Here is a 13,144-nt window from a genome sequence, read left to right as displayed (position 1 = left end):
AGTCTATTATTTCTTCTTCATGGTATTATAAAAATAAATTTACGTAAGGATAAAAGCAAAGTAGTTGAAGTGTTTTTTAATTACTTCATTTATATCTTATTATTTCAAACATTAAATATAGGTACATTATTATTTTTATTATATGTGTTGCATTCATTGATATAATTTATGTTGCTTATTACTGCTTATCTATAGCAGACTCAGAGGTACTGCTTGCACTAGGATAGATCTCATATTTTATCAATCTTTCATTATAACTTGTTGAAGGAACGTTTTCTATTTCTTGCATAAAGCATTTTAAATATGCAAATATACAAATAACATATATAACAACAAACTTCAAGCAAGAATCATATAGGTGTTCCCGAATAACATGGACAAGCAGGTAGGAGATGTTTCCTCATAAAAAATAAGATAAAAAGAATAACATGTCTTCCAATTTTCTACTTTTATATAAAAAAGTATCTCTTATCCACTTATACATGTTATTCCAGAACTCCGACGTATAATAAAGTTATATTTTGTCGAAATTATTTGCGAGGACTTTGCGAGGACTGTATCTTGTTCCACGTCAACGGGAATATTACCATTCTTCTCTTTAATCAAATAATCTGCACTGCTATCATATATACTTGCTGTTATACTGTAACATCGTCAATTTTTGGAATATAACAATAAATTTTGAAGAATATTTAAAAATTTGTTTTTATTTTTTTTATAACATACCAGATCCACATTCATCCTCGAAACGTATAGAGGATTATAACATCCCCTTTTTCCATGACCAACCACCAGACTTCAAATGTTGTTCATATTTAAAAATCATTGGAATCAATGGTATGTTGCCCTCATCTAAATAATTAATTAATTACTTAAATAAATACTTAATAATTTTTTAGGAAAAATGAGAAATATATTGCCAGATTTTACACACGAGAATCTTTGTTATACTTTTCGTTCCTTTCATCATTCTCTTTATATAAATAGAATCTAAAAACTATAGGTACTACATTCCACTTTAATTTTCGCGAACTGTCTGCTCTTTTATTCCACATACTGGGTTCAAAATAATGTTATAGAATAATAAGTATAAAAAGTATAACTTCAGTTTAATTTAAACAATTTAAACTGATAGAAAATAATCTCGCGTAGATATGTTTCCTCGAGATAACAAAATATGTATCTTGCTTACATAATTAAACTGATTCTTATCTTTTCTGCTTATATTAACAAGATATAATGTATAATAATAATAATCATAATATATATATATATATATATATCAATGAAAAAACCGCATCTGATCTTGTTATTTTAATATTATTATATTATATAATATAATAATATTAAAATAACAAGATCAGATGCGGTTTTTTCATTGACCAACGATCAAACGGACCGGTCATGTCTAATTGTCGAGATCGGAACCTTCGGATTCTGATAATTTCCACGGGCAATATTGATTTTGTCACTGCAAGCTAACGAAAGATTTTCTCAAATTTCTTTGAATGTATTTCAAATGACTTTCTTCAAATAGTACAAACCTTGTCATGATAATAAGTATATAACTGAGTCTGTGTCAATCCATAGTATCTCCATAAATTTTATTTTTGACCCAAATCCACAATCTATGCTACTGTTCACATGCGTTGATATAGTTATATCACCTAAAAAACATTAAACATTAAAATACATTTAATATTCCAAGCTGTATCTGTTAGAATGCATATTTTCATTTTAATGCTCACTCTTTGGTAACAGCCAGTCGCTGCATTTCTGTCTATTTTTATTTGCAAACAATGCGTTTTGAGCTTTACTGAATTTGAAATATCTAGCTTCATCCATGGACCTTGTCATGAGTGCTGCACGAACATTTCTCTGTTGTTTAATCTCATCAACAGTAGATGCATCTTCGAAAAGTTCACCGGTGTTGTCAATTAAATTCAGAAAACTATGAAACGGTCCTTTAGTCTTGGAATTTTCAAAATTTTCGGTATTTAGGATATCCTCGGGCATTTCATTATCCAATGTTTTGTTCAAAGAAGACTTATATTCCTTTAATTCTGTAATACAAATGTTTGGGTAAATATTTATCTTGATGTGTTCTGGAACTAAAAAATAACGTTACACGTGCCTAAATATTTTATAAGTCACTGCAATTTTACTTTATCATTGCACAACAAAAAAATTAGATCCTCTGCACAGATGCTGGCACCCTTCTTTGAAGTTCCTCGTCTTTCAGAAACTTCGCACGTCTTTCTTACAAACCATCTCCAAAACCATGCATCATTTGTCGAATTTCTAAAATATGTTATTTATGTTCTAAACGACATTAAATTTGCAAATTTCAAATTATAAATACCGGTAGTATAATTCACAGGTTCATTTCGAACAAACTGCGATTCGCTCGCTGATTTCGAAAAAGTTGATTCAGCCATTGTTGTTTATTGGTTACAGATTTTTCTTTTATAAATAAGGGAACAAAAACATCGATAGATTTTACAGAAACAATATCAGTAAACACATTAGCAACAAGGTTAAGTGGTCACATTGTATATCGCTATGATCAATGATTGCTATGATGATCTCAAGTCTTAGACGATATGATCTAAGACAGTTTAAAGGTGATCTAAAAGATTCAAGTGAACTGTCATTTTTGCTGATTCGATAACAACTGATAACAATTGTAGGTGAATGCAATGACAGTATATCTTATTGTAGGATATCTCCGTTTTAATCCTAGCATCTCTTCATAGAGGGCTACGTTTCTCGTTTGTTGTTCCATTGTGGATCGTTTGTATATAAGCTGATCGATTGCAGGATTGAATCGGTGGGTTTGACGAGGGTGCGCAAACGTACTCGCATGGTATAAGTTGCGCACGTGATCCTTGACATAACCTTGACTATATACACAATCGTGCATAAGATGGTGTGAACTGTGATGAACGGTTCCTCCACGTCACGTGTTGTTGTTCTTGTCCGTCGCTAATTCATATGAAATATATGATGACTTCGGAAATTGGTTTGTTCGCTCTACTTCCAGTAAAAAAAATGTAAGGGCAATCCTCGTCGAACCCTTTACTTTTTGCAGATCTTTTCTTAAAATTTTTTTTTTAAGATAATTTCTTATTAAAATTTATGCATACTTCTGTTTGCTATACTATATTTACAACAAGCATAACAATCTTTTAAACAACAATCACAAGAAAATTTGTTGAAAAAGCCGTCGAGAAACTGTCAATCTTGTAAAGTCTTTTCAAACTTGGTCGGTAAAGAAAATATTAATATTTGTTAGAATACAATGCAACATGTGATTAAATTGTATTGATTTGATTTGTTGCTCTTTCATATAAAACTTCTTCGGTGCTTAGCGCAATAAATAAATCAGAACTAACTGTATTGCAATGTAATTTACAAGACTTTTTGATAAAAATTTTCGTTACGTTTGCAAAATAATTGTGGTATGTTGTGCGCAACTGTTCTGTTTGTCTTTGTTCATGCGATAATACATGCGTATTGTTTAATATTATGCTAATTTTTTTTTATTAGAGAAAATATAAAAAGAATGTATTTACTTGATTTATACAGAATTTAGTTTTCTGTGAAATTTACTTTAAACAGTTTTTTAAATATATGTATACAAAAAAGGAAAGAACTACAAGAGATAACTATCATTATCCGTGGACCGATTTTGTTCGAAATCTAATCTGACGTTGCGATGAAAATATTAAATCTGTATACATTGACTCGAACACGATATTATTAGCAAAATTATTGCTCCTTTTTATTGTTTATAATAGTATTATTGAATCAATTGTTTCCTCATATATTAAAGTACTTCTTATAGTAAGTAGAAACATAAATTTTGTTTATTTATTACGCATGTACTTTTGTATAATAAGCGATAAACAAGATTGTGACAAAATTTAACGTCGCAAAAATATTCGGACAGTGAATGAATTACATTAATTTTATATAAAATGAAAATCTTTTTAATTATGTTATCTGTATATGCGCGATGTTTCCAAATGGAATTAAGTTGAACGAAGTCGCTGGTTGCTTTTATGTACACTTTAATATTACAGTACAGCTATGGTCTTAGCGATGCGTTATTTGCGTTCTATCTGCGTTCTTAGAGTTCTATGAGTTCTGGGAGTTCTAACAGTTCTGACTAACGTTTTAGGTGCCCTTCCGCTTGTCACCTCGGTTTTTTTGTTGATTGGTGGATGGTGGGTTTTGGTGGAGGAAATGAAGCGTTTTTGATTGGAGATGGGTGTGTCGGAAGGAACTTGAAATGAGGAGTGGGAAACTGTTCGAAAGTTCGGGTTGTAATTTTTCCGTTTTGTGAAATATGGAATTTATGAGTCGTGTTGTCCGTTCGTCGGGTCGAAGGGTATTTTCGTTCGGATGCATTTTTTACTGTCGCAGGTATATCGCTTAATTACTCAAGGGATGGCCAGGAACGTTCGACCTTCGGTGTTGCCGTCGCAACATTATCATAATATTAATATTTTTTGTCGGTTGACGCTTTTGTTTTATTATTTCATGTAATCGCTTGGGCTTGTTACAGATAATTTTATTTAAATACTCCGGTGAAATCCGTTTCCATTCGTCTAACAAACGTTGTTTTAACTCTGTTGTTGTCCTTGTAGGTACTGTACGAATTTTGTGGTCCAATTGATCCCATAAATTTTCAATCGGATTTAAATTAGGCGATTGAGGAGGCGAATGTAGTACTTTTGGACAATTGTATAATAAATATTCCTGTACAATACTAGACTTGTGTTTAGGATCATTGTCCTGATAAAACTTAAAACTGTTATTTAACGTATATTTATAGCACTTGTAATAAATTTTTTTTTTTTAATGTCTAAATACTTCATTTTGTCCATAATATCATCGACAAAAACTACATCACTTGCACCTGCAAACGAGATATAACCCCACACTTTTCACTCCCACCACCGTGTTTCACTGTCGGTCTTCAATTTGAAATGTTTAATTCTGTGTTTACTTTACGCCGCACCATTTTTTGACTGTCGGATCCGCAAAGATTAAATTTACTTTCATCCGAAAATATTACATCATTCCACCACCAGTTGTGTTTGTAAAAATATTCTTTTGCAAAGCTCAATCTTTTCTTGCGATTTGCTTAATTTATGTATGGCTTTCTACGAGGAACTCTTCTGTTGTAACCATGGGTTTTTAATACCCGTCGTACAGTGTCCAGGTGTACCTTCTTCCCAGATTCTACGAACAACTTCTTTGTTAATTTTGTAGCACTTTGTCTATCATTTTTCTTTATTTTTCTTATTATCTTGCGTTGGTCGCGAGAGTCTAGTAATTTTGGACGATCTTTTTGAGGAATTAAATCGATTCAATCCTCACGAATATACCAACGTATAATATCTACCACACTACTCTTGCTTATATTTAATAATGTAGCTATATCTCTGTATAATTTTCCCTTTTCCTTTTGATAAATAACCAATTGTCGAATTTTTATTTGTTTATAAACAAATATACGTAAAATACAAAAAAACATGTGCAATAAATAAACAAATTTTATGTTTCTACTTACTTTAAGAAGTGCTTTATTATATGAGAAAACAATTGATTCAATAAAACTATCATAAACAGTAAAAAGAAGCAATAATTTTTCTAATAATATCGTGTCCGAATATTAATGCGAATCACTGTATAAAGTTCTATTGAAATCCATTCAACTGTTAAAATGCAATTGTGTTAATAAACATATAAGAAATGGAAGAAAAGAAATAATAAGTAGAAAAAAAAGAATAATTAAAATGCGCTTTTCTATAATAATAATTTTCATTGAAATTTTTTTATTTTAATCAGGAACTGAAAATATCTAGAATATTTGAAAAGCATAAAATAGCATACGGCCACTCCTGCCCCTTATCGTTGCAGCTATGAGGGAATTTCAAGAGCGAGAGAGGACTCTCATTTGCCTTCTCCCTCGACTCCCGAAGTTATCCGAAATGATCCGAAGCATCAAGCTCACGTACAAGCGGATCGTGAGGCAGGGTGCATGCGCCAAGTTACCAAAAGCTTGTCACTCCACCGTCGGTGGCGCTGAGATATAATTAGAATACAGGTACTCTTTCCAATAGTACCCCCTCCACGAGTCCATTGTACCAGTTTCCATTGCAATCTAGTGCTGTCATGTTTCGTGATAATGTATTTATGTGACAAAGTTGTTATAAATATTTATTCTTTTGAAATAATTTATAAGTTGTGAAAACTTTAAGAAAAGCAGAATTCATTCATTATGGTGATTCTAAATCTATGAATTATTATTTATTAATAAGTGCAATTTAAAAAGTTGCAAGAATATCAAATTTAATATTTTATGTGTATTTTCATGATAATAAAGAAAATAATATGATTCTATGGAATGGCCGAACTGCATGTAATTGGCCAAATTTCGTCTGCAATAAGTTTTAAACAATCGCGGCTTTTATGCAAGTGGAGTTTTCATGCCGGTAATGCAATTATTATTGTATAAATAATTATTATTAATTTATTTTCGAGTGTAGAGAATGTACATTTGTTATAGGTAATGGCTGGAAAATTTTAAATGGTTGTGAAGAAGGACAGACACAAGAAAGTAGCGATTTATATACAAATGAACCATTTTGGGATCATCCAATAGATATACATTATACAACACAGTCTCTTCAAAATTCACCTAAACTTTTACTTCAAGTATTTTGCAGAGATACATATGAAAGAATATTATTTACATCATATGGTGTTTGTAATGTTCCATTATCCCCTGGCTCGCATTCCATAGAATGTCATACATGGAAACCAATTGGTAAGTTAAATATGTTTTTAAAAAATCTTATACATTGTTTGATCAGTCTATGTATATATATATATATATATTATATTTTTAATATAAATATTTCTATAGGTAACTGGAAAGATAGACTGAGAGACAAATTCTTAGGGATAACTTTACAATTAAAATCACCAAACGTTTTAATTAATTCTTTGGATCGATTTGAGTTACTTACAGAAAGTATGGGAACAATTAGAATAGAATTGCATATACTCACACGAAATTTTGAAAAATATGGATGTCATATGTAAACATGTATATAGATATTGTTTTTTATTAACAAAGCTTACAAAATATTAAAACTTAATGCAAACGTATCAATATGGTTAAGAAACCATTTATACTACTATTTGTTTACCTGGTGTGTAATGAAATAATATATGCAAAAAAGATTGAAGAAATATTTACCTGTATTAATGAAACAGAGTGTAATGATTTAGTAGAAAAAGATGCAATACATGATTCATTATCTACCACAATCAACAATATTTATACTTTACCTAGTGATAGTTCTAATAATCCTATAGACTCAACAGAGAGTATAAAAATTCGTATTATACCAAGTATACAAACACCTCATAAAATAAAATCTAGTAATGAGATAAGAAATCATTCTATACATAAAATACAATCTGATGTATGTGAATGTGACTTAGTAGTAAGTTGATGTGTTTCATTATAGCTTATATTCACTATATGAAAATATCCTTTATGTTTACTAATTTAATTAACTTTATTTATTTAAAAGGTATCATCTTGTGATATCAATTGTTGTTGTGACAGGGATTGCAATGACTTTCACTTAAAAGTTTTTTCGCATTGTAAATACAATCAAGCTGAGTTATATGATAAACGTTACTGTTATGGTAGAAATTTTATACAACGGAATAATACATCATTTGTACTTGAAAAACTAGCAAGCAATCTCTTCTGCATTTTGTATGACAATCTTCCACCAACATACAGTGTTATTAATGACTTGGTAAGTTTTCAATATAAATTAAGTAAAATATTTTGTCGTTTATGATTTCTGAGATGTTCAATTTTATGTAGAATATGAAAACTGAAAAAGATTTACGAGTGGCAATAAATCCAGATAGACTGAAATGGAAATGGGAAGACCAAGTACATGTACCTGAATATAATTCTTCTGATGCTTACCAAGATGGTGACATCATGTGGATAATACAAAATGCATATATCCAACCTTTTGGTATATGTAGAATATAATCATAATGTAAGTACGATTATTATTAAAAATATTTTAAAAGAATGTTTTTTATGTTTACATTTTAGAAATTTTACAATCTGGATTTATTGATACATGCACATTCAAAAAGACTTTGATGTACCTTCGTCAATGGAAGGATCGGTGTTTGCAAACTGAGTTAATTAATACAAACAGGTTTCTTTTCCCAATGGCATTTAATAATTTTACTGTTATTGCTTCACCACATTTATTAAATGAAACTTACAATGAGATGTCAGAACAGGTACTTATAAAATTGTAGCATTTTTCAAATTACCGTTATATACATATACATATATATATATATATATATATATATATATATATATTATAACGAATTTACATTTGCAGATATGTCCGAGGAATGTGTGTCTAACATTAAATAATTATTATTGTAAATATCTTTGGAAGGAATGCAATAATACTGTTAGACCAGGGTCTTGTATTAATGGATCATGTTACAATGTCGTTACGAGTGTGAAGTACTTGATTATTCATAACGGTTCAATGGGACTTAACAGCATTAATGCATATTTCATTATAGCCAATGTTTCTCAAAGTTTCTATCAACAGTTTGAAGTAGTTTATGAGTGGAGCGATCTGGATAAAGAAAAGAGTTTTACTCTTAGCGGTAATCCCGGCTACATGTTTGGAAAACCACTAGTCATTGGTAGTTTAAGTAAGACTGGCGACATTAAATCTGTTATTTTTAATAAAACCGATAGTTTCTTAACATTGCCTATAGCTATGAGAAGTGGCCAATGTAGTGAAATAAACAGACACATTGTCAACTTTGGAGAAGACATTAAATTACGATGTTCTGTGTCTTTAAGTACTGATAACTTCAACTCATCATCTTGTATAGAATTACAAAATCGAACTATGCATTTTCTTCTGAAGAATTCTATGTTTAATATTACTGATACAGATCAATATAGTATTTATGTTTCAAAAACTGGCAATATTACTAACAATAATACAGCTGATTGGGCACAAATTTTACTTGATAGAATACCTCAAAATATTGTAGAGGGACAAATAGTCAATGACCGATTGCATTGTTCTGGATTGATAACTTCTATACACTTACATATTTTGTTCTCTGCTTTGGCAAATTCCAAGACATTGACTAATTATAATATACAAGGAATAGGTATTTATTTTTCTAACGAGTCTGATATATCATGGTCAACTTGTTGGCCAGAGAATTGCACAAACATATTAAAAGTAGATATCATTAGTTATGTTACATTCCACGATGTGTCAAAACCATCAAAATATTATTTCGTAGGTGGTCCAAATTTAGATCTTACCTTGCCATATGATTTTTTTTATCCACTATTAAATAATTCACAATATATTGAATCAAACATATATTTAATAAGTAGTGTAGTGTTCATTATACTTATGCACATTTCTATTTATTAATTTCCTGTAATCCTTACATCAACATTACATTTAATTATTCAAAATATGTATTGCACTATAAATCAAACAGCAATGTACTAGAAATAATTTTACGTTTGTATATAATAAAATGAAAAGTTTAACCACATACAATTACTATTTTATAAAAATATTTCATCTATATAGTGTGCATTTACAATAAAGAAATTAAATTAATTAATAAAGTTTTGAAGTATCGGATATCTAATTTTTTTTGTAAGTTATATAATTTTATAATATTTTAGTTACTTTTTTAAATATCGCATTAGTGTAATATATTACATAAATATTTTTACAATTACCAAAAATGAAATAAGAAATGATTAGATTCTAAGTATTACACATACATATTGTTATTTGTAAAGAAAATCTTTAGAAATTGCTTGAAATTTAATTTAATTTGAACTTTAATACAGAGAACTATGTATATTAAGTTGACGAATGTATTTTATTTGCTTATAGTTTCTATATAACTAAGTAAGAACGTCAATTTTAATTATTACGAAATATCTGAAAAGATATTTTAATGGTTATAATTAAATAAACTTTTCTTAATTATTGATTTTGCCAATTTCTCCATTGTATAATTGAGTGTACAAATTTAATCATTGCCTATGCATTGAATGCATTTCAAACGAATCACGATGGTACAAATGAAAATTCACCGATAGATTTTTAACCAATGAGAAAAGTCTTTTAAAATTGTAGACCAATCGTGTGCAGCTATTCTCTTCTTTAACATCTCGCTAGTGTAAACTTGGGACAAACTCTTGTAGCCGTCGTGATGCACTATGGGATGTTGGGTTGTGCTTCGCTCCAATACAAGATGGCTGACACTTGTTAGTAGTGTATTTTCGTTTGATCGAATGTGGATTTTTATAAAAAAAATCAGTGCCTTCGTAGCAGCGTATTGTGCATACTCGTTTGCATACCGAACACAAAAAAGGTCTTCCTTTTTTACCAAATAGTTCTCTTATCATGTATGATCAGGAGATAGCAAAATGTGCCGTGAAAGTGTTAGAGGCAGAATAATTACCCGTCACCAGCCATGTTCATATGTGTTCTTTTGTTATGACAATTGTGATATAATTCTCGTGGAATATAGTGCCAAGGTGAAGTGATATCTCGCTTTGTTGCGCTTCTACTCCGTCACTGGTGTGTCACACAAGAATCGTTTCACTACGAAATAGATTAAATGAAAGGTACGTATTTTTGTGGTCGGTACGCCTATTCGCGAGTCATTCTTGAAACCTTATATCCGTGTATTTTCTCTTTTTTTAATTGTCTTTTTTCTCATCTCTTCATACTTACAATACACTAAAACCGACTGACCTATTAACCTGCTATATCGATTAATACAATGTCATGCATGGTTTCTCAGTTTCTCTTTGACATATTCCTTGAATTTTCCTCGCTGTCACATACTGTTTTACGTTTTCTTAGAATCGGCGGTCAGTTTCCATTTGCATGTTTTGTAACGTACAAAATGGGTATCGGTTTGTCGTCGACAAAACAGCACGGCTCATTGAAATTGTATCTTGATTTCTAATATCAATTTACTAAGCACACAATTTACCTTTGAATATAAGTCAGTTTGTTGACGATACTTAAAAAATCCTACTATTCATAACATGGAAATTTTACGTTTTATTAAAATATGTTATTAGATCAAGGATACTCTATCTCGTTTTATAGACATTGTTTACAATATTATTACAGTGCTATGGAAATATATAAAATTTAATCATTTATCATGTAATAAAAATATACAATTATAATCTGAAAACTGACTCCAACTACATATATTTTTCAGAATTATAATTCTAACCCTCTTTTATTGGTAAAGCGTGTGTACAAATTTCCTTAAAAAGTGTTATTTTATTAAATACATACCTATGTCAAATGATGATAAGATTTTTGTTTGTTTATCACTATTTCTGTTTTATAATATAATCTAAAAATATGGTTTCAGAGTAAATTGATAATTTCCATATTTTTGTATTATAACTATGATGGAAACTCTTATTTATTTATAATAATAAAACTATAATAAAACTTACTTAATTAAACTTAATAATAAAACTATAAGAAATTTTTCGCGCAAAATATTAAAGATTAACGCGTCATTTGTATTATATTGTAGACAATTTTTAATCAATTCTACATATACACTATATATACAGTGTTTTCATAACTTTCATCTTAATTTTCATGTATAAGTATGTGAATATAGTTAATTAATAAAGTCTCTAAAAATGAAAGATGAATAAAAATGAACAGTTTTTCGGCAAATTTTGGAAATCCAGTATTTTGATTTATAGTTTTTTTATCCGTTTCGCGTCACAAAGAAAACTGAAAAACTAAAATATTTCTATTAGATAAGGGTTAATCCTATGTAACATCTTATTAGACTAATCTTGTTCTATTTCAAACGTAAACGAACTAGTGTATTGCCGCGTTGATATGGTTATACCAACGTAAAATAATGCAAAAAGTATATAATCTTTTGTTTGCAATGCTGCGGGTACGATAAATACTTCGATGTCAGAACATGTTTTCGACGAATTATGATACGGAGATGGCGAACTGTTAACTCTCACTAATCGCGTTACACAGATGGTCGAACGTGATTTTTATTATCGGGGTGTGACTCCGTCGAATAATTTAGATATTCATTTTTTATAAAATTGATTGCTTCTCAAATTATTAATAATATATAATTAATATATAATTAACGCCATTGATGGTATTGATAATTTCGTTAGTTACAAGACTGTTGATATCATTTATAAAAAAAGACAGTAAGTTGTACAACAAATGCTATTGATAGTAGTGCACTCTGCCCAGTTTTGTATTTATAATAATAATAATAAATATTATTATTAGGTCATTTCATAAATTGAGCAATTTCTAAACACTTACTATGAATGTACAGTGGTTATGTTATTTAATCATTGATGTATTCATTTTCAGTAACTTTCTTCAGGATTTTCATTAACTGTTTGATTTTCTTTGCAAAATATTTTTAAGTTTTGTATTAAACACTGATTTGTTGCTAATTTGACATGTTTCCCTCAATTGAAATTGTTTTTGGTTAGAAAATTTAACAATGATTCAAATAGATGGTAATTGATACAGAGCTAGAGGGTATGGTCGGTGTGGTACAACTTCACGATTGTAGATTTTAATATTTTGTAAGGTTATTTTTGCGATGTGCATTGCTATAGTAGAGTACAACACCTATCGCATTCACTGATAATGACTTTCTCTCACATGAAACTGTAATTAATAATTAATTTTAAGAAACATAAGTTAGATAAAAATGTCTTTCCTCTTTGAATAATTTTAATAACTTTTATATAATATAAAAAAATATATATATATATATATATTCTCAAACCCTCCTCTCTCGTCTAATGTCTTTACAGTTTTGTTTTACTTTTTGTCAAGAATGTATAAAATCCGCAGTCTGGTAATCAATAAAGTTGCAAGCTATTATATATGAATAATAAGCTTTAATAAATGAAAATATAAATATTAAAGTATAGATACAAAACTTCTAATTACAATATCATATTACT

At 29.3% G+C, this 13,144-nt stretch overlaps 2 protein-coding genes and 1 pseudogene across 5 annotated transcripts in view; 2 read left to right on the top strand and 1 right to left on the bottom strand.

The window, feature by feature from the left end:
- Window positions 1-70: 70 nt before the first annotated feature.
- LOC117223678 (transcription initiation protein SPT3 homolog) lies at window positions 71-2,769 on the bottom strand (annotated as a pseudogene). Its single transcript, XR_013035021.1, has 6 exons — window positions 2,363-2,769; window positions 2,135-2,301; window positions 1,749-2,063; window positions 1,545-1,667; window positions 727-852; window positions 71-643 (listed from the first exon to the last, which is right to left on the bottom strand). The product of XR_013035021.1 is annotated as a transcription initiation protein SPT3 homolog (transcript).
- Window positions 2,770-6,129: 3,360 nt separating this feature from the next.
- LOC117223680 (tectonic-3) lies at window positions 6,130-9,764 on the top strand. Its single transcript, XM_076527246.1, has 8 exons — window positions 6,130-6,506; window positions 6,581-6,841; window positions 6,941-7,115; window positions 7,181-7,526; window positions 7,617-7,850; window positions 7,922-8,081; window positions 8,165-8,361; window positions 8,469-9,764. The coding sequence occupies exons 1-8, from the start codon at window positions 6,419-6,421 to the stop codon at window positions 9,543-9,545; spliced, it is 2,538 nt and encodes an 845-aa protein (XP_076383361.1). The 5' UTR covers window positions 6,130-6,418; the 3' UTR covers window positions 9,546-9,764.
- A 600-nt stretch (window positions 9,765-10,364) lies between these two features.
- Window positions 10,365-13,144, top strand: part of RhoGEF2 (Rho guanine nucleotide exchange factor 2) — a 120,329-nt gene continuing 117,549 nt past the window's right edge. For all 3 annotated transcript variants that reach the window (XM_076527238.1, XM_076527236.1, XM_076527235.1), the window contains exon 1: window positions 10,365-10,765. The gene's annotated coding sequence lies outside the window, so the exon portion shown is untranslated. The remainder of the gene's footprint in view (window positions 10,766-13,144) is intronic.

The sequence above is a fragment of the Megalopta genalis genome, chromosome 17 (genome assembly GCF_051020955.1).
Source record: "Megalopta genalis isolate 19385.01 chromosome 17, iyMegGena1_principal, whole genome shotgun sequence".
Taxonomy (NCBI): Eukaryota; Metazoa; Arthropoda; class Insecta; order Hymenoptera; family Halictidae; genus Megalopta; species Megalopta genalis.
This window is presented reverse-complemented; position numbering and strand designations above follow the sequence as displayed.

Bases quoted from the DNA above. Each gene is read 5' to 3' on its own strand.
- LOC117223680 (XM_076527246.1), top strand. From the start codon at position 6,419: ATGGCCGAACTGCATGTAATTGGCCAAATTTCGTCTGCAATAAGTTTT. The intron at 7,116-7,180 runs GTAAACATGTAT...AACTTAATGCAA, and splicing joins GAAAAATATGGATGTCATAT to ACGTATCAATATGGTTAAGA. The intron at 8,362-8,468 runs GTACTTATAAAA...TTACATTTGCAG, and splicing joins ACAATGAGATGTCAGAACAG to ATATGTCCGAGGAATGTGTG.